Raw genomic sequence first — 24,884 nt, forward strand, 5'->3', positions numbered from 1 at the left:
AACGGCACCTAACAATAACAACCACAACAGTGTATTCATAAAATGGAATACTACTCTGTAATAAAAGTAAGCAAACTACTGATACACACAATAACATTGGTGAATTTCAAAAACATTATACTGAGTGAAAGAAGCCAGATGTGGGACATTACATTATAAAATTTTTAAAAGGACAAAAGTAAAAAGAAAACAGATAAGTTGTTTCCTGGGGCCAGTGGCAGGGGATATTGACCGCAAAAACTCATGGGGGAAATTTTTTGGATGCCATTTTCTATCTTGATTGTGATGATATACATTTGTGAAAATTCATTGAACTTAAATAACTGTATTTTATTGTATGTAAATTATGTATCAATAAAGCTGATTTTTTAAAAACTAGGGAGCATTACCTAATTGATACTTGGAGGACAATTAATATCACTAAATACATTTATTTAGGTAAAAAAGATTGAGAATAAGTTAATTAAGCATTTTATTCATAATCTATTTAAATAACTGCAGAATCCAGAGAAAGAGCATTTAAAATAAAATTAATTAATTAATAGTAGATTTTTTTTTTTAAGTAGTAGGTTCTTTGAGAGAACTGTGTAGTTAGGTAAGTTTTCTCAGTCCAGATCAAGATAAAAGGAGAGAAGAGCTAAATAGCAGTAGGGTAAAAAAGTGAAATAAGTACAGATATGAAGCTGATTTTTAAAAAATGATAAAAGAATATGTAAACTTTATTCCAGGACAAATTTATATCTAGATGAAACATGAATTTTTAAAGAGAATGTAAATTTTCAGTACTGAATCAATAATATGTAGAACAGCATGATTTAAAATAGTCTACCCCAAAAACCGACACCTTTGAATTATGGTGTTGGTGAGGGAGGTTAAATATACCATGGACTGCCAAAAGAACAAAATTCTGTCTTGGAAGAAGTACAGCCAGGATGTTCCTTAGAAGCAAAGATGGTGACACTGCATTTCACATACTTTGGGCATGTTACCAGGAGGGATCAGTCCCTGGAGAAGGACATCATGCTTGGTAAAGTAGAGGGTCAGCAAAAAAGAGGAAGACCCTCAATAGGATGGACTGACACAGTGGCTGCAACAATGGGCTCAAGCATAACAACTGTGAGGATGACACAGGACCAGGTAGTGTTTCATTCTGTTCTATATAGAGTTGCTGTGAGTCCAAACTAACTCGATGGCATCTAACAACAACAACCCCCTAAAATATAATTTTATAGCTGAATTTTCCCAACTTTCAAAGACAGATAGATCCCCATGTTCTTATAAAGATAGAAAGATTACTAATTTTTTAATATCCCAAATACAATCCTCAAAATGAGAAGAAACAGATGCAGGCATCCATTAGTAATCAGAATGTAGAATGTGTGAAGTATGAATCCAGGAAAATTGAACATTGTCAAAAATGAAAAGGAACACATAAACATCAGTATCAGAGGCCTTAGCTGAAATGAACTGGTATTGGCCATTTTGAATGAGACAATCATATGGCCTACTATTCCAGGAATGACACACTGAAGAGGAATGGTGTCATGTCCATGGTCAAAAAGAAAATTTCAAAACCTATCCTGAAGTACAATGCTGTCAATGATAGGATAATATCCATATGCCTACAAGGAAGACCAGTTAACATGACTGTTTTTCAAATTTATACACCAACCACTAATCCCAAAGATGAAGAAATTGAAGATTTTTACCAACTTCTGCAGAATTTGAAATTGATCAACCATGCAATCCAGATGCATTGATAATTACTGGCAACTGGAATGCAAAAGCTGTAAACAAAGAAGGGTTGGTAGTTGGAAAATATAGCCTTAGTGTTAGAAACGATACCAGAGATCGCATGATAGAATTTTACAAGACTTTTTCATTGCAAATACCCTTTTTCAACAACATAAACGGCGACTATACACATGGACCTAGTCAGGTGGAACACACAGGAATCAAATTTATATCTGTGGAAAGAGACGATGGAAAAGCTCAGTATCATCAGTCAGAACAATGCCAGGGGTCTGACTGTAGACCAGATCATCAATTGCTCACATTGCAGGTTCAAGTTGAAGTTGAAAATTAGAACAAGTCCACGGGAACCAAAATACGACCTTGAGTATATCCCACCTGAATTTAGAGATCATCTCAGGAATAGATTTGATGCATTGAAAACTAGTGACCAAAGACCAGACGAGTTGTGGTGTGACATCAAGGACATCATACATGAAGAGGTCATTAAAAAGACAGGAAAGAAAGAAAAGACTGAAATAGATGTCAGAAGACTCTGAAACTTGCTCTTGAACTTCGAGCAGCTAAAGCAAAAGGAAGAAATGAGGAAGTAAAAGGACTGAACATAAGATTTCAAAGGGTGGCTTGAGAGGACAGAGTAAAGTATTATCATAAAATGTACAAAGACCTGGAGATAGAAAACCAAAAGGGAAAAACATGCTCTGCATTTCTCAAGCTTAAAGAACTGAAGAAAAAATTCAAGCCTTGAGTTGCAATATTGAAGGATCTATGGGGAAAATACTAAATGACACAGGAAGCATCAAAAGAAGATGGAAAGAATACACAGAGTCACCATACCAAAAAGAATTTGTCAATATTTAACCATTTTAAGAGGTAGCATATGATGAAGAACCGATGGTACTGAAGGAAGAGGTCCAAGCTGCACTGAAGGCATTGGTGAAAAATAAGGCTCCAGGAATTAACAGAATAGCAACTGAGATATTTCAACAAATTGATGCAGCACTGGAGGTGCTCACTCATCTACGCCAAGAAATTTGGAAGACAGCTACCTGGCCAACCAACTGAAAGAGATCCATATTTGTACGCATTCCAAAGAAAGGTGATCCAACCAAATGGGGAAATTATCAAACAAGATCATTAATAGCACACGCAAGTAAAATTTTGCTGAAGGTCATTCAAAGGCAGTTGCTGCAGTACACTGACAAGGAATTGCCAGAAATTCAAGCCAAATTCAGAAGAGCTTTTTTTTATGGGACCAGGGATATCATTGCTGATGTCAGATGGATATTGGCTGAAAGCAGAGAATACCAGAAAGATGTTTACCTGTGTTTTATTGACTATGCAAAGGCATGCCACTGTGTGGATAATAATAAATGATGGATAGCATTGCGAAGAATGGGAATTCCAGAACACTTAATTGTGCTCATGGGGAACCTGTATTTAGACCAGCAGGCAGCCGTTCAAACAGAATAAGGGGACAGTGCATGATTTAAAGTCAGGAAAGGTGTGCATCAGGTAGTATCCTTTCATCATAATTATTTAATCTTATGTTGTTAGGTGCCATCGAGCCAGTTCTGACTCATAGCAGCCCTATGTACAACAGAACAAAACACTGCCCTGTCCTGTACTGTCCTCACAATCACTGCTATGCTTGAGCCAATTCTTGCAGCCACTGTGTCAATCCATCCTGTTGAGGGTTTTCCTAGTTTTCCTCTACTTTACCAAGCATGATGTCCTTCTCCAGGGACTGATCCTTCCTGATAACATGTCCAAAGTATGTGAGCCATGGTCTCACCACCCTTGCTTCTAAGGAGCATTCTGGTTGTATTTCTTCAACAAATTTGTTTGTTCTTTTGGCAGTCCATGGTATATTCAGTACTCTTTGTGGACACCACAATTCAAAAGCGTCAATTTTTCTTCAGTCTTCCTTATTCATTGTTCAGCTTTCACAAGCTTATGAGGCAATTGAAAACACCATGACTTGGGTCAAGCGCACTTTAGTCTTTTGATTTCTTAACTGCTGCTTCCATGGGTGTTGATTGTGGATCCAGGTAAAACGAAATCCTTTACAAGTTCACTATTTTCTCCGTTGATTATATTGTTGCTTATTGGTCCAGTTGTGAGGATTTTTGTTTTCTTTATGTTGAGGTGTAGTCCATACTAAAGGCTGTGGTCTTTTACCTTCATCAGTAAGTTCTTCAAGCCCTCTTCACTTTCAGCAAGGAAGGTTGTGTCATCTGCATATTGCAGGTTGTTAATGAGTCTTCTTTCAAACCTTATGCCCCATTCTTCTTCGTATGACAAATGGGACATTGTATTTGGGCAAATCTGCTGCAGAAGACTTCTTTAAAGTATTAAAAAGCAAAATGTCACTCTAACGACTAAGGTGCTCCTGACCCAGGCCATGGTGTTTTCAATCGCCTCATATGCATGTGAAAGCTGGACTGTGAATAAGGAAGACTGATGAAGAATCAATGTCTTTGTATTACGGTGTTGGCAAAGAATATTCACTATACCGTGGACTGCCAAAAGAACTAACACATCTGCCTTGGAAGAAGTACAGGCAGAATGTTCCTTATAAGCAAGGATAGAGAGATTTTGTTTCACATACTTTGGATATGTTATCAGGAGGGACCATTCCCTGAGAAGGACATTATGCTTGGTAGAATAGAGGTTCAGTGAAAAAGAGGAAGACCCTAAATGAGATGGATTGACACAGTGGCTACAACAATGGGCTGAAGCATAACAATGATCATGAGGATGGCACAGGACTGGGCAGTGTTTCCTTATGTTGTACATAGAGTCACATCAAGTTGGAAGCCACTCCATGGCACTCCATGGCACCTGGATAATCCTATTATCACAAGCAGCCAAGTCTAGAAGAGAAAAAAACAATAGACTTAGGTAGAGTTCTGAAAGGTCAAAATAATCACTTGGATACTTATTAAAAATGTAGATTTCTCATGTTGATTGAGTTCATAGAGATTCAGTCAGCAAAATTCAGACTGTGGGAAACTCTTTGGGACAAGCAATCTAGTTTCCTTCAAATAAATTTGTATAAGGAAACAAACAATGGAAGGAAATCTGTGGATTAAATGAGTTTTAGGAGATGTAACAACTACTTGTAATGCTTAAATCCTATTAATATCCTCTTTCAAATAAACAAACTTTTAAAAGTGGAGATAAGAGTGTTATTTGAACACTAATAGGATATTTCATTATGTCAAGGAAATACCGTTCCAGGTGTACTTGTGTTTTATGATTAAATATTTTAAATAATCATCTTTTAGAGGTATGTGATGAAATGAAATAAAGTAAAATGATATCTTGTACTTGCTTCAAAGTGATGAGGATAGAGGTAAAAGAATGGCCATGAATTGAAATTATTAATGGAGGAGACATAGGGTCATTATACTATCCCCTTTCACTTTTGTATATGATAATAATTGTCCGTAATATAAAGTTAAAGTGCATATTTCTCAGACCAGCACCAAAATATAATACAAATAGTTCCCAACTTACTGCAGGGTTCTATTCCAACAACTCTGTCATAAGTCAGTTCTGGCATAAGTTGAATACCTCATTTTTTTTTTTTTTTTTTAGTTTTCATTATTATTGCCTTTTTTTAAAATCAGTATCTTTATAAATCCAATCTTGTCTTTGGGGGTTGGAAACATTACATATAAACTTACAGATATATTTTAATACATACATATTATATAAACAAAAAATACCCACACTGTGAAAAAAGGACAGTTGTAGTACAGTTTGTCATAACTGAAATACATCATAAGCTTGGGACTACCTACATTCAGTAAGTTTGTATTGAGTCCCAGGAATATGTGATTTTAGTTATTACCCAGGTGATTCTCATATTGGATTTCCATATGCACCAACTTGAAAAACATTGGTATAGACCAATCTCACTTTTGATACGTACGTGCGAAAATCTTGAATACAATATTAGCAAATTAAACAGTGTTCTAAAAAATAATATGTAATCTAAGTAGGATTTATCCAAGGAATGCAAGGATGTTTCCATGATAGCAGTCTATTGATATAATAAATTGTGTCAGACTCCATTCAGGTAATTAATGCTAGTTGCTTTAACAACTCCAAAATCTCAATGCTTTAACACAATAAAAGTTTCTTATTTATACATGATGTGTATCCTACAATTTTCCTAAGCAGCTTTCCTCCAGTCAATGAGTAAGAATCAAGGCTCTTTTCATTAGGGGCTACATCATCAAAGACTCCTTTATCTTCAGCAGTGTGGATCAGAGAGACAAGGTCAAAGATGGCATGGTATCTTTAGGGATGGGTGATAGAAATGATATAGGTCACTTTTATATGTTCCATTGGCCATAAACCAGTCTCATGGCTCTAATTTAACTGCCACAGAAGCTGGTAAATGCAGTCTTCTTAGGAGCGTAGGAAGAGAAAGCTAGATTGATGACCACTCAACCAGTCTCTGCCACAGAGGTCAAAAAGAGATACCATACATAGAAGCTCCTTTACTTAGTATATTCCACATTGAAAGTCCAATTCTATTTGCCACCAAATTATGACATTGTTTTCATTTCTCTGTTGTCACTTTGGATCTAAGAACAAATGAACCTGTAACCTTTAAAATTTTACTTGTTCTTCAGAAGAGGAAATTCTGCAGTCATCTTGACAGTGCTGATTTAAAGCAAATTGCTCATTTAAAGTGACAAAATCATTTTGATTCTCCTGGAATCCACGTTTGTGGGTTCATGGAATTGGGGTGACCCACCCAGGCCATCTGCCCTTGGGTGTCCTTTTGAACCTTGAGAGAACTGGTTCACTGGAGTCACCTTCAGGTCAAACAATAGCTTAGTAAGCAGCTTACTAGAGATCATTTGGCCTTAGACATTGGGTTCTTTTGGAAAATTATCTATGTGCAGAAACTTCAGGATCTTACTAGAGGCTTTTTTAGAATGTACGGCATGTCCTTATTGACGGTTTCTATAACCTGCTCAGTGCTCTGATGCTCTTGAAATTAACATAACAATGACCTATATAACTTGCCTTTGCTGTCCTCTATTTGGAGCACCTTTCCTTTATGTTGTTTGAACTGACACTGCCCATTTCAAATCGTTATCTACTCACAATAAATATATTCTCTTACACTAATTTTTGGTGTTTCTCTAAGCAATTTAGGTTTTTGACAAAAGTAAAAATAAATTGACTAGAAACTGTGTTTTAAAAAAAAGATTAGCAAGCTAGAATAAAGGAACTTTACTTGAAAAAGACTTTAACCAACATGAAATGCTATTATAAAAGTTGAGAAAAAGACAGGATCTACTGAATGTCAAATCATAGGTCCTAGATGGTGCCTTAAATCAAGAAAAAGATAAATATAATATTCAAAAAGAAAAGACAAAATGCTATTGTATAGATAATTAGCTATTTTTATAACTGAATCAGTTGAGAAACTTATAGCTAAAAAGATGAAGAAAAATCTATACATAAACATATTTTTGTGGCAGATATGCTAAATTGGCTCCCGGAGTCCTTTGCAGCAAGGGCAGTGAATGTGATTTAGATGCTATGGGATACATTCACAAAAGTCTTGAATTCAGAACTAAATTAAGTGGAGGAAGAGGTGGTAGCACACAAAGCATCCATTTTGCTGGTACATATCTAGCATTTGCATCATAGTTTTAGAGCCATTTTTCTGGCAGCAATTATTCTCCCTCAGATTGTTGCTACAGAGGTGGGTTCTTGAGGCAACAGTTGTTATACCGGCTTCCTGATTCTCAGGGTAGTGCGATAGATACTAGGGCCAAGAATTGGAACAGTAGTTCCTGATTCCCCAGTTTCTGGATTGTGGCAAAGAAAGCTATTCCCTTGGCAGACCAGTTTTGCAATGTTGTTCTGGGAATCATCCCTGGTAGCCCAGCCTACAGGTTGCTCCTTCTTTCTGTTGAGTTTGTAAGCACTTAATTCCCCATATAAAGCTCCTTTCTGCTTATGCAACTGAATCCCAAGTGATATGATTGTTAGGTGAACATAGCAAGCCACTGAACACTCTATGACTTCTTGGTAGCAAAACTAACCTATGTGTTTACGTCTCTCTCCTCCCCAAATACCATTGAAATAACAAAGAGCAGTTGAAGGAGGAGAAGAGGAGAGGAAGCAAGAGAGAAGAGTTTATAATTGCACCACTAAATAGGATATGGTTCCACCACTGGAACAAAAACTTAGAAATCACTGCAAGATATTAAGTGATAAAATAAGATTGAAGGAAATCAATGACAGTTCTGTTGAATATTTATTGCAATCAAACTAGGACTCCCGAAAGATCTTTGGAGTAACCGCAGGTTCTAAATAGCTGTACCAGAGGAGGTAAATTTGAAGGACTTCAATTGGAAAACTATGAGAGGGCCCTGGACCTGGATTACTATCCTTGGCATTTTCCTCCGGCTTGGATTTTGCTTTGATTACTTGCTATGTAAAGCGAGGAATTTCACTTGACATGTTTTTAACATGTGAAGTAAGGCCAGAGAGAGAAGGAGGGTAAGGGCCCCAGCTAATTTAGAACTGTAGAATCAGTGAATGTTAAGAAACTTGTAGACATGTCAGAAGCTGTTTAGGTTTGCTTCAGGAATCCAAACATTCAACAACTAAATCATCAAAATAGGTAAATTTTGAGAAAGTTGTTTGACAAATTTTTTTAAGGATCTCTTTTTTTTAAGGATGAATTGGAAACCCTGGTGGCGTAGTGGTTAAGTGCTACAGCTACTAACCAAAATGTTGGCAGTTCGAATCTACCAGGCGCTCCTTGGAAACTCTGTGAGGTAGTTCTACTCTGTCTATAGGGTTGCTCTGAGTTGGAATCGACTCGACGGCAGTGGGTTTGGTTTGGTTTAGATGGATGAATGATTGGTAAGCAGTAGTGGTCCAGTGGTAGAATTCTCGCCTTCCATGTGGGAGACCCCGGCTCGATTCCTGACAAATGTACCTCAAGAACAGCCACCACTTGTCTGTCAGTGGAGACTTGCATGTTGCTATGATGCTGAACAGGTTTCAGCAAAGTTTCCAAACTAAGAAAGACCTGGTGATATACTTCTGAAATTAGCCAAGGAAAACCTATGGATCACAATGATCTGGTTCTGTTGTGCACAGGGTTGCCATGAATCAGAGGCTGGCTTGATGGCAGCGAACAACAATGGATGAATGATTACCAAGAATAAATAACTAACATTTATTGAACGCTCACTATGTGTCAGGCACCCTGCCAAGAAATTTACATGTATTATATCATTTAATCACCAACAGTCCCATGCATGTAAAAAAAAAAAAAAAAATGCATGTAGGTAGTATTATCCTTATTTACAGGTAGGGAAAATTGGAAGCTTAGATAAATAACTTGCCTGTGATCATAGTGCTAATAAGTGATGGAGCTGGTGTTTGGACTCAGTTTAGTCTGACCTTAGAGTCCAAGCTCTTAATCACTCTCCTCTACTATCTATTTATATTTATACAAAGTAATTACATTTATTCACAAAGGCTTTGGACTGAAGGTCAGCTTAACATCATGGTAGTTAAGAGCATGTAAAATGGCCATAATAATAGTATCAGATTTGTTTTTGCCAGGATTAAATTAGTTGATGTAATTAATGCACTAAAACATTTTCTGGCAGCATAGTAAGCACTCAATAAATGTTAGCTATTGTTATTATGGAGCCCTGGTGGCACAGTGGCTAAAAGCTCAGCTGCTAACCAAGAGGTCAGCAGTTCAAATTCACCAGCAACTCCTTGGAAACGCTACGGGGCAGCTTGACTCTGTCCTATGGGTCGCTATGAGTCAGAATTGACTCAATGGCAATGGATTGTTTTGATTATTGTTATTATGGATAGTCTACCTAAATATTTAACCTATGTATGAATAAACTCCCTATAACAATGATTAAAGTCTAGTCTTAGATTAAAAATACATATGAAATAGTTGTGAATTTATACTTTACGATATGCATGACAACACAAATTTCCATAGAAAAATTGGCCTTCTAAGGCCATTCTATCATTGTTTAAAATATTTTATATGTGTGGTATTAGAGGATACCCCAAATTTTTACTGTATGTGAGAATGACCTTAAGAATATAACAGTTTACTGAAACTAATAGGAGAGTACAGCAGAGTATCAGGATACAAGATAAACATACAAAAATCAGTTGGATTCCTCTACACCAACAAAAAGAACATCGAAGAGGAAATTACCAAATCAATGCCATTTACAGTAGCCCCCGAGAAGATAAAATACTTAGGAATAAATCTTACCAGAGATGTAAAAGACTTATACAAAGAAAACTACAATACACTTCTGGAAGAAACCAAAAGAGACTTACACAAGTGGAAGAACATACCTTGCCCATGGATAGGAAGACTTAATATTATAAAAATGTCTATTCTACCAAAAGCAATCTATATATTTAATGCAATTCCGATTCAAATCCCAAGGACATTCTTTAATGAGATGGAGAAACAAATCACCAATTTCATACGGAAGGGAAAGAGGCCCCGGATAAATAAGGCATTATTGAAAGAGAAGAACAAAGTGGGAGGCCTTACTTTACCTGATTTTAGAACTTACTATACCGCCACAGTTGTCAAAACTGCCTGGTACTGGTACAACAACAGACACATGGACCAATGGAACAGAATTGAGAATCCAGACATAAATCTATCCACATAGGAGCAGTTGATATTTGGCAAGGCCCCAAAACAGTTAAATGGGAAAAGACAGTCTTTTTAACAAATGGTGCTGGCATAACTGGATATCCATCTGCAAAAAAATGAAACAAGACCCATACCTCACTCCATGCACAAAAACTAACTCAAAATGGATCAAAGACCTAAATATAAAATCTAAAACGATAAAGATCATGGAAGAAAAAATAGGGACAATGTTAGGAGCCCTAATACATGGCATAAACAGTATAGAAAACATTATAAAGAACGTAGAAGAAAAACTAGATAACTGGGAGCTCCTAAAAATCAAACACTTATGCTCATCCAAAGACTTCACCAAAAGAGTAAAAAGACTACCTCCACCCACCCACTGCCGTGTACAGACTGGGAAAAAGTTTTTAACTATGACATTTCTGATCAGCGCCTGATCTCTAAAATCTACATGATACTGCAAAAACTGAATTGCAAAAAGACAAATAACCAAATTAAAAAATAGGCAAAAGATATGAATAGACACTTCACTAAAGACGACATCCAGGTAGCTAACAGATATATGAGGAAATATTCATGATCATTAGCCATTAGAGAAATGCAGATCAAAACTACAATGAGATTTCATCTCACTCCAACAAGGCTGGCATTAATCCAAAAAACACAAAATAATAAATGTTGGTAAGGCTGTGCAGAGATTGGAACACTTCTACACTGCTGGTGGGAATGTCAAATGGTACAACCACTTTGGAAATCGATTTGGCACTTCCTTAAAAAGTTACAAATAGAACTACCATACGATCCAGCAATCCCACCCCTTAGAATATATCCTAGAGAAGTAAGAGCCTTTACACAAACAGATATATGCACACCTATGTTTACTGCAGCACTGTTTACAATAGCAAAAAGATGGAAGCAACCAAGGTGCCCATCAACGGATGAATGGATAAATAAATTATGGTATATTCACACAATGGAATACTACGCATCAATTAAGAACAGTGAGGAATCTGTGAAACATTTCATAACATGGAGGAACCTGGAAGGCATCATGCTGAGTGAAATTAGTCAGTTGCAAAAGGACAAATATTGTATAAGACCACTATTATAAGAACTTGAGAAATAATTTAAACTGAGAAGAAAACATTCTTTTGCGGTTACGAGGGGGGAGGGAGGGAGGGTGGGAGAGCGGTATTCACTAATTAGATAGTAGATAAGAATTACTTTAGGTGAAGGGAAAGACAGCACACAATACAGGGGAGGTCAGCACAATTGGACTAATCAAAAGCAAAGAAGTTTCCTGAATAAACTGAATGCTTCGAAGGCCAGCATAGCAGGGGCAGGGGTCTGGGGACCATGGTTTCAGGGGACATCTAAGTCAACTGGCATAATAAAATCTATTAACAAAACATTCTGCATCCCACTTTGAAGAGTGGTATCTGGGGTCTTAAACGCTAGCAAGCAGCCATCTAAGATGCATCAATGGGTCTCAACCCACCTGGATCAAAGGAGAATGAAGAACACCAAGGACACAAGGTGATTATGAGCCCAAGAGACAGAAAAGGCCACATGAACTAGCGACTACATCGTCCTGAGACCAGAACAACTAGATGGTGCCCGGCTACAACCGATGACTGCCCTGACAGAGAACACAACAGAGAACCCCTGAGGGAGCAGGAGAGCAGTGGCATGCAGACCCCAAATTCTCATAAGACCAGACTTAATGGTCTGATTGAGACTGGAAGGACTCTGGGGGTCATGGCCCCCAAACCTTCTGTTGCCCCAGGACAGGAACCATTCCTGAAGCCAACTCTTCAGACATGGATTGGACTGGACAATGGGTTGGAGAGGGATGCTAGTGAGGAGTGAGCTTCTTGGATCAGGTGGACACTTGAGACTATGTTGGCATCTCCTGCCTGGAGGGGAGATGAGAGGGTGGAGAGGCTTAGAAGCTGCCGAAAAGGACACGAAAAGACAGAGTGGAGGGAGAGAGCAGGCTGTCTTATTAGGGGGAGAGTAATTGGGAGTGTGTAGCAAGGTGTATATATGGGTTTTTGTGTGAGAGACTGACTTGATTTGTAAACTTTCCCTTAAAGCACAATAAAAACTATTTTAAAAAATTAAAAAAAAAAAAGAATATAACAGTTTGTTTCCAGAAGAACTAGATGGTGCCTGGCTACCACCACCAACCCCTCTGATAGGGATCACAATAGAGGGTTCTGGATAGAGTGGGAGAAAAATGGAGAACAAAATTCAGATTCACGAAAGACCTGACTTACTCATCAGACAGAGCCTGGAGGAACCCTCAAGACTATGACCCCCAGACACCCTGTTAACTCAGAACTGAAGCCACACTCCCAGAGTCTACCTTTCAGCCAAAGATTAGACAGGCCTATAAAACAATAACCCACGTGGGAACGTGCTTCTTAATTCAACCAAGTATATGAGACCAAATGGGCAACACATAGCTAAAAGCAAGGACAAGAAGACAAGAAAGAACAGGAAACCAAGATGTCTAGACACAGAGAACCCAGGGTGTAAAGGGAAAGAGGAGCAGTACTGACATATTGCAGGAACTGCAACCAATGTCACGAAACAATTTATATATAAATTTTTTAATGAGAAACTAATTTGTGCCATAAACTTACACCTAAAACATAATACAATTAAAGAATGTAAGAGTTTTTAAATGCATTTTAATTTCATTTTTTAATTAGAGAAAAGCGGTTGCAAGAATGGAAAGCCCTTAAGAAAAAACAAAAATTTGGGGAATTAAGAGAAATTTCTGGAAATCAGTACGTGAAAGAAGTCACAAATGCAGAAGAAGATGTGTGGGTTATAGTTCATCTGTACAGATCCAGGTAATAACAATAGCATTTTCTCAAAATGTGTATATACTAATGTTTTAAAATATATATTTCTGATGTTAAGATTCTGTAAAGCATGTAAAAAGAATACTCAAGGAACAAAACATACGTGCATACAGATCTTTAGAGTTTTTGATATTCATTGGCTTCAGGAATTAAATTAGGTATTTTAAATTATTTTCATTTCTAATTTAAAGAACGTGTCACACTTCTTAGAAAAATAAGCACTCCTTGACAGTTAATTTAAAGAAAACTTTTTATTGTGGAAAGTTTCAAACATACAGAAAAGTAGAACGAATGATAAAATGAGAACCCCTAGATTCAACAATTAGTATTTTGTCATACTAATTTAATTATGTGTGTGTTTTTGCAGAACCATTTCAAAGTAAATTACACACAGCATGATGCTTTAGTCCTATATACTTCAATATGTATCTTCAAAAATATGGACATTTTTCTATGTAACCACAATAATATCTCACACCTAACAAAATTAACAATAACTCCCTATACATCTAATACCCAGCCCTTACTCAAATTTCCCAACTAACTTCAAAATGTGTTTTATAAATACATGTATTTTTTTAACAAGGATCCAATCAAGGATCATGCAGCATAAATGGATATATCATACCTCTTAAGCTGTGGCGGCACGAGGGTTGGTGTCACTCACTGTGGTAACTCACGGTGTCCCCTCCCTCCCCCCAAAGACCTCCTCCCATACCAGACCATACAGAATCCTTATAAATGCTTTTTATAATAATGTTGCTTACAAATCATAATTCCCATATATCACTCCTTCTTTTCCTTTCATTACTACTTCATTCCCAAAAAAGTTATTGATATAGGTTTACAAATACTAATTGTCATAATATTGCAGCTAGAAACACCAGAAAATTTGACAAAATCAGCAACTATAAGAACACCAACGCATGCTTGTACTGTGTGCAGATGAAACCACAATATTCAAAGCATCATTGTAATTGGGTAATAATGACAGTTCTGACCAGAGCACATTAGAAGGTTCAAAAAGTAAATTAGCATAGAGTTTTAGCCTTGTAGGTATATTGATACTTGTAAACTGGGCTTACAAAAGAGGTTTTTGTTGTTATAACTAACTACAGGGATGTTTTTATAAAAAGTGATTTCCACTGAAACACTGTACAATAATTTTATAGACAGTCATTTTGGTACCACCCCCTCGGACAGTGCCATCCAGTGCGCTCTACACCCCCAGGGCCCTCCTAGTGATGCCACTGGAACTGGGCCTACTTTTCATTCAAGTAAGGGTTCAGCCTGCTTAGGGAGTACTAGTCACTCTGGGCCAGTGAGCTTAGTGGCTCAGCTTGACGTCTGTCTTGGTTTTGGTCTTATACAATCTTACACTGTGCACAAATTCTAATTTGCGGCTTCTACATTTAGCCCTATGCCCAGCTTCATACTTTGAACCACGTATGCCGTAATTAGGCCCTTAACTTGTTTCCTCATGTAAGAGATCTGTCTTAAATTTTATAGTTCTTCTGGGGTTAAAAATTCTTACCCCTGAGCCCCCAACACCACATCTGTTCCCCTACCACTTGTCAGAACTGTTTTCAGGAAACCACTTTCTCCCTGCACAACAATCTATTATGCCATATTCTCTCCTTTCTTAAAAAATTTTTTTAGTGTGGTGAAAATATACACAACAAAACATTCGCCAATTCAACAATTTGTACATGTATAATTCAGTGATACTGATTATATTATTCATGTGTGCAACCATTATCACTTTCCTTTTCTGAATTGTTCCATCACCATTAACATAAACTCAGTACCTCCTAAGCAAAAACTCCCTCTTTTCCCCCTTCCCCTCCCCACAACCACTAATAATCTTTGGTTTTTATATATTTGCTTATTTCATTTAAGTGAGATCATATAATATTTGCCTTTTTGTGACTGACTTATTTCGATCAGCATAATGTTTTCAAGGTTCATCTATATTACGGCATGTATATCAGGACTTCATTTCTCTTTATGAGTGAGTAAATACCATACTCTCTTAATTCCATACTTTTCACGCCACCACTAATGTCATCCTCCTTTCTGCCGTTCATATCTCCCTAGCCCCTTCACCCCAAAAGTGTCTGTCATACTTAGCTCTCATTCTGACAGTAATGATAAAATTTCTTGGAATTAGATATTAATGGATTCATTTTTACCTATTCGAGGAAAATTTGAACATATAATGTCAATTTAGATTATTGCTTTGTGAGGAAAACTGATATTTAATTTAGTATATGCATTCCTGGAGCCCTGGTGGCGTAGTGGTTAAGAATTCGGCACAAATCAAAAGGTTGGCAGTTTGAATCCACCAGCTGCTCCTTGGAAACCCTATGGGGCAGTTCTACTCTGTAAACATGGCATGGGGAAGATATCTAACCTCTTCCAACCCCATAAGGGGCAAGGAGAACCAAGATGAACAGCGCAAGGCTGATTCCTATGAGGTGGAGGCCAGACATGCGTACTCTCTCCATCATCTTTACCACTTCTGACACCAACCGTCCCTCCCACAGCACTTTCTACTGGGTTTGATAATTCATTGCGATGGCCACAATAGAACTCAACAGACCATACTTACAACTATGGGGTTTACTAGGGAAGTAACAGTTATGTGGGCCACCCACTAAAATACAGCAGTATCTAGATTTGTTATTGTTGTTAGGTGCCATCAAGTCAATTTCCACTCATAGCGACCTCATGTGACACAGTAGAACTGCCCCATAGGGTCTCCTAGGCTGTAATCTTTATAGGAGCAGATCGCCGCATCTTTCTCTTGCAGAGTGGCTAGGTGGTGGGTTTGAACTGCAACATTTTAGTTAGCTGCTGACCACTTAACCATTGCACCACCAGGGCTGCTTTCTAGATTTGTAGCAGATTATAATTACCAAAAGAAATGGTATAGATGTATTGTGAAGTGCACTTATACATGTAATACATTTAATTTGCTTTTCTTAGCTTTTATATAATATCACCTAGAATTATGAAGATTTCTAAGTGGGGATAAAAAGACAAATTAAGGCACCTCTCTCTGCCATTAAGGAACTTCCAGTGTAGTAACAATGAAGTCCTTTAGGTACCATGGTTGAAGTCTGCACAGTTAGTAAAGGCACTGAAGAAGGAGTAGGTAGTTCTACCTTTGGAGGAGAGAAGTATGGAAGGTTCTATAGAGTAAGCAGTTTTGGTCTTATTCTCAATAATTAAAAAAGGATTCTTCAAATTTACATGGTTAGAGAAAGTAGATAGGACCGATGGTGGTATTTTAGATGGAGTATGTGGCTTGAACAAAGGAACAGAAATAAGAGGCATCATGGCTTTAAGTAATTTGTTCTGGCTGAAGTATATGGTGCAGTATGGTGGCAGACAGGGAATAATGCTGGGGAGGTAGGCAAGGGCCAGACCATGGAGAACCTTCAAGGCTACACTGAGGACTTTATCTCAAAGGCAGTAAAGAAACACTAAAAGATTTTAAGCTTAAGGGAAGGGTGATTGTTACACAATGAGATTTTCATGCTATAGTCCCTTTGTCAACTGGGTCAAGGGTAAGTTTGGAGAACCAAGACTGGAAACAGAGAGACCATTTACAGGAATCTAATGCGACGGCACTAGAAAAAAAAAAATGCGACGGCACTGGGTTTTTTTTTTTTGGGTGATGAGGCAGGAGTAAGGCAATCAGGAAAGAGAAGAGAGGATAGATATAAGATATAATAAGGAGGTAGAATTAATATGACTTGACCATTAATTTAATGCTGTGGAGGAAAGAAAGAATTTTGGCCAAACTAATGCAAGAGGAAAATCAGATTTTTATTTGGGGGTGGAAGGGAAGGTGATGGTGGCGGTAGAGTTATCAGCTGTTGATATCATCAGTGTGGATAAGATTGCCGAGTGAATGTGTCTAGAATGAGACAAGGGTCCAGGATATAGTCATAAGAATCATCTGCATTTGAAACATAGACAGAAGAAGAAGTCAGTGAGACAGAAAGAAAATTGATAGAAAGTGTTTTCACAAAACCAAAAAAGGAGAGTTTCAAGAAGGGCGATGAACAGACATAGCAACTTTTATTTATTTTTTTCATCTGGGCTTTGAACAGATAAAGAGAGAGTTGTTAATAAAAGGGTACACAGAGTTGCAAGGAAACATTATTTTAAAGATTTAGTATTTTGAATATGTTATGTAAAGTAGAGAAAGGAACCTTTGGAGAAGGAACGATTGAAGAAGTAGGAAAGAGAGAAGCTAGATAACCAAAAGAGAAAGTTTCCGTAGGAAATGGAAGGAGTATGGGATAAAGTAGAGGGAATAGCCTTGAAAAAGGCCATGAGTGAGTGATGGACTGGGAGAAAAGGCCCTAGAGTCCTTTCAACTGAAGAATGGGTGTAATGGGAGTTAAGTAGTACAGCAGGAAGAATTGGAGATTTGGTCACACTTTCAATCAATTTTAAATTTCTGAAGAGGAATAGTTCTGGTAGTGGGGACCAAGATGTGACATGGGAGTGGAATATTAAAGAAAAATATGGGTGAAGTTTGTTGGAATCAAGAAAGTTAAGGAACTTTGAGACAAATTTTGGATGTGATATTCTCATTATGGGGATAATAAATCCCTGATGGTGACAAGAGTTGGGAACCCCTTGTTTCAACTTAGAACTGCCAAGGATTCACCAGAAGTTTCTTGTTTTTTTCCAAGTGTCCTACAAACTGGGAACTGGCTTGAATTTAGTTAGGCATCAAATTCCCATGGCAACAAGTTTCATTCTCAGGCTATAATGGTGTGTGCAGTACAAACCAGGGGGCTCTATGGTTCAGCATTACTAGAGGTAAAAATAGAGGATGATAATGATATACTCTTATATTAAAAACTACCTAAAGAGATATTTTTGCCATAGAGATGTTTCACTTATTTTATTAGACTGAGAAAAATAGTTTTTTAAAGTTATCATGTCTGCTGTTTCTCTTTTTAGCATCACAATGTGTTTGTTGGTTAACCAGCATCTTAGTCTCCTAGCAAGAAAGTTCCCAGAAACTAAATTTGTTAAAGCCATTGTGAATAGCTGTATTCAACATTATCATGACAATTGTTTGCCAACAATTTTTGTTTATAAAAATGGTCAGATAGAAGGCAAATTCATTGGAGTTATAGAATGTGGAGGGATAAATCTCAAGCTAGAAGGTAATGATGTTATTTTAAAATTTTGTTTATAAAATTAACGTGAAAACTTCAATAAATTAACAAGTACCATGAAAACTTATTTCCTTAAAATATAAGGTTGTCTTCTTAACTTCTAGTCTTATATGCCCCCAGATAAATTTTCCTACAATAATACTCTTGCTTAAAAACTCTATGGTTCCATATCTCAAATAAGATAAAAATTGTCTTCTGATTTAGAATTTGAGCCAACCTATCCAACTATGGAAAACCCTGGTGGCGCAGTGGTTAAGTGCTACAGCTGTTAACCTAGAGGTTGGCAGTTGGAATCCGCCAGGTGCTCCTTGGAAACTCTATGGTGCAGTTTTACTCTGTCCTATAGGGTTGCTATGAGTCGGAATCGACTGTACTTAAATACCTTTCTTTTCCTTTAATTTTTTATTTATCCTGCTTTAAGTGAAAGTTTACAAATCAAGTCAGTCTCTCATACAAAAACTTATATACACCTTTTTTTTTTATGTACTCCTAGCTGCTCTCCCCCTAATGAGACAGTACACGCCTCCTCTCCATTCTGTATTCCCAAGTCCATTCAACCAGCTCCTGTCCCCTTCTGCCTTCTCATCTTCCCTTCAGGCAGGAGCTGCCCCCATAGTCTTGTGTCTACTTAAGCCAAGAAGCTTACTCCTCACCAGTATCATTTCCTGTCTTATAGTCCAGTCCATTCCCTGTCTGAAGAGTTGTCTTGGGAATGGTTCCAATTTTAAGCTAACAGAAGGTCCCGGGACCATGACCTCCGGGGTCCCTCTAGTCTCAGTCAGACCATTAAGTCTGGTCTTTTTATGAGAATTTGAGGTCTGAATCCCACTGCTCTCCTGCTCCATCAGGGATTCTCTGTTATGTTTCCTTTCAGGGCAGTCATCAGTTGTAGCCAGGCACCATCTAATTCTTCTGATCTCAAGCTGATACAGTCTCTGGTTTACGTGGCCCTTTCTGTCTCTTGGGCTCATAATTAGCTTATGTCTTTGGTGTTCTTCATTCTCCTTTGCTCCAAGTGGATTGAGACCAATTGATGCATCTTAGATGGCTGCTTGCTAGCATTTAAGACCCCAGACGCCACTCACCAAAGTGAGGTGCAGAACGTTTTCTTAATATACTTCTTTATGCCAATTGACCTATATGTCCACTGAAACCATGGTCCTCAGACCCCTGACCCTGCTACTCTGGCCTTCGAAGTGTTCAGTTGTATCCGGGGAACTTCTTTGCTTTTGGTTTAATCCAGTTGTGCTGACCTCTCCTGTATTGTGTGTTGTCTTTCCCTTCATCTAAAATAGTTCTTGTCTACTATCTAATTAGCATACCTTACTCTTCTTTATTCTCCCTATCCAATCTTTATTCCTTTTTGGGGATCCTCAATTCCTATTTATTCCATTATGTAATCCTGACCAATTTATAATTTGTGTTCCTCTCCTCTTTTGAATTTCTGTAGCAAATATTCTGCATGGAATTTATTTTTTACTTACTCATATGCTATCCAATTCTATTGATTAATCAATTCTCATTGAGTCTTACCTCCCTTACAAATGCAAGGACCATGTCTCATTATTTCTCTTTTATAGCATACAGCACAGGAGTTTATTTATACTTTTTACCTCCTTTAGCAATTTCTGGAAACCCTGGTGGAGTACTGGTTAAGTGCTATGGCTACTAACGAAAGGGTCGGCAGTTCGAATCCACCAGGCGCTCCTTGGAAACTCTGTAGGGCAGTTCTACTCTGTCCTATAGGGTCGCTATTAGTCGGAATCAACTCGATGGCACTGGGTTTGGTTTGGTTTAGTGATTTCTAACCTAGTAGCAAGGCCTTAGAATGGAAATTCCAGAACACTTAATTGTGCTCCTGAGGAGTCTGTACACGGATCAAGAGGCAGCTGTTCAAACAGAACAAGGGGATACCACATGGTTTAAAGTTAGAAAAGGTGTGCGTCAGGGCTATATCCTTTCACCGTACCTATTCAATCTGTATGCTGAGCAAATAATCCGAGAAGCTGGACTATATGAAGAAGAACCGGGCATCAGAATTGGAGGAAGACTCTTTAACAACTGTGCTATGCAGGTGACACAACCTTGCTTGCTGAAAGTGAAGAGGACTTGAAGCACTTACTGATGAAGATCAAAGACCACAGCCTTCAGTATGGATTACAGCTCACCATAAAGAAAACAAAAATCCTCACAACTGGGCCAGTAAGCAACATCATGGTAAATGGAGAAAAGATTGAGGTTGTCAAGGATTTCATTTTACTTGGATCCGCAATCAATACCCATGGAAGCAGTAGTAAAGAAATGAAAAGTCGCATTGCATTGGGCAAATCTGCTGCAAAAGACCTCTTTAAAGTGTTGAAAAGCAAAGATGTCACATTGAGGACTAAGGTGTGCCTGACTCAAGCCATGGTATTTTCATTTGCCTCATATGCATGAGAAAGCTGGACAATGAATAAGGAAGACTGAAGAAGAATTGTGGTGTTGGCGAAGAATATTGAATATATCATGGACTGCCAAAAGAACGAACAAATCTGTCTTGGAGGAAGTACAGCCAGAATGCTCCTTGGAAGCAAGGATGGCAAGACTGCATCTCATATACTTTGGACATGTCAGGAAGGATCAGACCCTGGAGAAGGACATCATGCTTGGTAAAGTAGAAGGTCAGTGAAAAAGAGGAAGGGCCTCAATGAGATGGATTGATACAGTGGCTGCAACAATGGGCTCAAGCATAGCAACAATTGTGAGGATGGCACAGGACTGGGCAGCGTTTTGTTCTGTTGTGTATAGGATTGCTATGAGTAGGAATTCAATGGCACCTAACAGTAACAACGGCAACAAGGCCTTATCCTTGGTCTAGTCATTTCTTGGGACTGCTTTAACCGTATTATTAAACTAAAATTCCTTTGTTTTTACTGTAACTTCTATTATGTTAAATTCATCATTGTTTATTTTACCAATTTATAGGAGAGAATGGTTATTCTCAACCACTCTTCTTTCACTCTGTCATTCTTCCAGAGCAGTTTTTGGCCTTACTGAGACCTTGGATACTTTATTTGTTCCAGAATGCCCTCCTCTTTCTCTTCTAGTCTCTAATGCTCTTCCTTGTTTGATTACCTTATTTTTCTACCTTGGACTTCATCCTTTTAATTAACAAAATTTAATGCGTAAGAGTATAAAAGAATAATACAGTAAACATTCATGTAATCATTATCCAAAAATAACAAATGTGAACATTTGTTCACATTTGCTTCCGCTGGCTGTTTGCTGTTTTTGAAATAAGCAATACAGATATGGCTGAAGCTACTTATATTTCCATTCCTAATCCCATTCCCCACCCCACTTTCCTAGAGGCAATCATGATCATTAATTTAGTATGGATCTGGTCCATGTTTTTATACTTTAACTACACATATATCCATTAAAATATATATGTAATATTTGTATTATAAATTTGAAACTATTCAGTAAATGGAATTCTATTATAGTATTCTGTAACTTTTTTAACTCAACAACATTGTTTTCAAAATCTAATGGTTGTTTCATATAAATCTGATTCAAGAATTCTAAATTCTGTCTAGCATTCTCTCATCAGATATACCGTAATATTTTTATCATTCCCCCACTGATAGAAGCTCGTTCTTCACCAATATCATTTTCCATCCCATATTCCAGTCCAACCCCTGTCTGAAGAGTTGGCTTTGGGAATGGCTCCTGTCTTGGGCTAACAGAAGGTCTGGGGACCATGACCTCTGGGGTCCCTCTAGTCTCAGTCAGAGCATTAAGTCTGGTCTTTTTATGGGAATTTGAGGTCTGAATCCCACTGTTCTCCAGCTCCCTCAGGGGTTCTCTGTTGTGTTCCCTGTCAGAGGAGTCATCGGTTGTGGCCAGGCACCATCTAGTTTTCTTCTGGTCTCAGGCTGATGTAGTCCTGGTTTATGTGGTCCTTTCTGTCTCTTAGGCTCATAATTACCTTGTGTCTTTGGTGTTCTTCATTCTTTCTTGCTCCAGGTGGGTTGAGACCAATTGATGCATCTTAGATGGCTGCTTGCTAGCGTTTAAGCCCCCAGACACCACTCTCCAAAGTGGGATGCAGAATGTTTTCTTAATAGATTTTAGTATGCCAATTGACTTAGATGTCCCCTGAAGCCATGGCCCCCAAACCCCTGCACCTGCTACGCTGGCCTTCGAAGCATTCAGTTTATTCAGGAAACTTCTTTGCTTTTGGTTTAGTCCAGTTGTGTTCACCTCTCCTGTATTGTGTGTTGTCTTTCCCTTCACGTAAAATAAAACTTACCTGCTAATTAGTGAAAACCCTTCTCTCTCCATCCTTCCCTCCCTCGTCTTGTAACCATCAAAGAATATTTTCTTCTGCGTTTAAACTATTTCTCCAGTTCTTGTAATAGTGGTCTTAAATAATATTTGTCCTCTTGCAACTAATTTCACTCAGCATAATATCATCCAGATTTCTCCATGTTATGAATGTTTCATGGATTCATCATTGTTCTTTATCGATGCATAGTATTCCATTGTGTGAATATACCATAATTTATTTATCCATTCATCTGTTGATGGGCACCTTGGTTGCTTCCAAGGCTGTTGTTTTTTTTTAATCTGATGGATATGAAATGGTATCTTGCCATTGTTTAAATCTGCATCTCCTAGATTACTAGTGGAGTTAAGCATTTTTTCATAAGTACTGGCCATTCTAATTTCCTTTCCTAATTGTTCATATGCGTTACCCATTTTCAATTGTGTTGTTTTACTGATTTATAGGAATGTGTGTGTGTACATATAAAAAATTCTGGTTACTAATCTTATATGTATTCCTAATGTATTCTCACTAGCTATGACATCATTTCATTTTGGTTGTCTGACAAAAATTATTGGCATAGTTAAATTTATTAATCTTTTTATTTATTTTATACTTTCTTTGTGCTTTCATTAAAAAACCCTTCTCTGTTCTCCAGGTGAAATGATCTTCTCCTGTACTTCTAATACTTTTAAAGTTTTGTTTTTCACCTTAAGTCTTGAATAATACTGGGGTTTACTTTTGTGTATGATATGATGTACGGGATGTAGCTCATTGTGGTTTTGACTTGCATTTCATGTGTTTGTTGGCCATTTGTATATCCTCTTTGGTGAAATGTCTACCCAAGTTCTTTGATCATTTTCTGATTATTTGTCTTTTTGTTCTTAAGTTGTAGAAGTATATATATATTTTAAATATTAGACCCTTATTGGATTTATGGTTTCCAAAAACGTTCTCCTAATCTGTAGGTTGTCTTTTCACTTTTTCGATAAAGTCTTTCGATCAGTTTCTTTCTTTATGTTGTGATCAGTTTTGTGTGAGGTGTGTCTATTAGTTTCTTCAAAGAACCAGTTTTTGATTTTGTTTGGTCATTGCTATTGTTTACGCTCTTCTATTTTTGCTAAAGCCTTCTCTTCATTATATCCCTTCTTCTGCTTTCCTTGGGTTTATTTTATTCTTTTCCTAGCTTCTTGATCTAAACTTTCAAATCATTTACATTTAGTCATTTAAAAGTAAGTTTAACCATCATTTCCCCCTTTAAGTATAATTTTAACTGTATCCAATGTGTATTTTGTTATGTAGTACTTTATTGTCATCCAGTTCTAAATATGTCATCATTTCCACATTAATTTTATGTGTCAACTTCTTTTTCATATAGATGAGAAATTCTTTTTCTCATTCTTCAAATATTTTTTATCTGATTTAATGATTGGTTATTTATTGCAGAACTTGAATGGAAGCTAGCAGAAGTAGGAGCAATACAGACTGATTTAGAAGAAAACCCCAAAAAAGGCATTGTAGATGTGATGGTATCTTCAATTAGAAACACTTCTATTTATAATGACAGTAATAATTCCAATAGTAATAATGATGATACCAAGTAGAAATATTTAATAAATGGCTTTAAAGTGTTTATATACTGAATGTTTTATTTACTACTGCCTTTATAATCAGATCAGAAAATTTATAAATAGATTTATTTTATTTTCATTTTTATTTTGGAATTATAGCTTATAATTTTGAAATAGTCATTTCAAAAGCTTTCAGTTATTTCAGGATATTCATTGCCTCCAACAAAACCAGAACTTGTACTGAACTCTTAATATCCTTTTTCTGACCCATATTGTACTAAAAATATAAATATTACAAGTCTTTTGAGTTGCTTACTCACTTCCAAAGAAACTCATGAATGACTAATAATGAGACAGACCATGAAATTTCATTTAATTTAAATCCACAGATTTTTAAGTATTATTTAGAGACCTTGAGTTAAAATACTAAATTTATGACCATATGCTTTCTCTTTGAAGTCTCTT

The 24,884-nt window shown here is 37.2% G+C and overlaps 1 protein-coding gene across 1 annotated transcript in view; it reads left to right on the forward strand.

The window, feature by feature from the left end:
• PDCL2 (phosducin like 2) overlaps nucleotides 1-24,452 on the forward strand; it is a 38,513-nt gene extending 14,061 nt beyond the window's left edge. The window contains exons 4-6 of the mRNA XM_049885304.1: nucleotides 13,177-13,320; nucleotides 18,319-18,527; nucleotides 24,295-24,452. Of these exons, the coding sequence (XP_049741261.1) occupies nucleotides 13,177-13,320; nucleotides 18,319-18,527; nucleotides 24,295-24,452 (511 nt within the window). The remainder of the gene's footprint in view (nucleotides 1-13,176; nucleotides 13,321-18,318; nucleotides 18,528-24,294) is intronic.
• The last annotated feature ends 432 nt before the right edge of the window (nucleotides 24,453-24,884 follow it).

The sequence above is a fragment of the Elephas maximus genome, chromosome 5 (genome assembly GCF_024166365.1).
Source record: "Elephas maximus indicus isolate mEleMax1 chromosome 5, mEleMax1 primary haplotype, whole genome shotgun sequence".
NCBI classification, from domain to species: Eukaryota; Metazoa; Chordata; class Mammalia; order Proboscidea; family Elephantidae; genus Elephas; species Elephas maximus.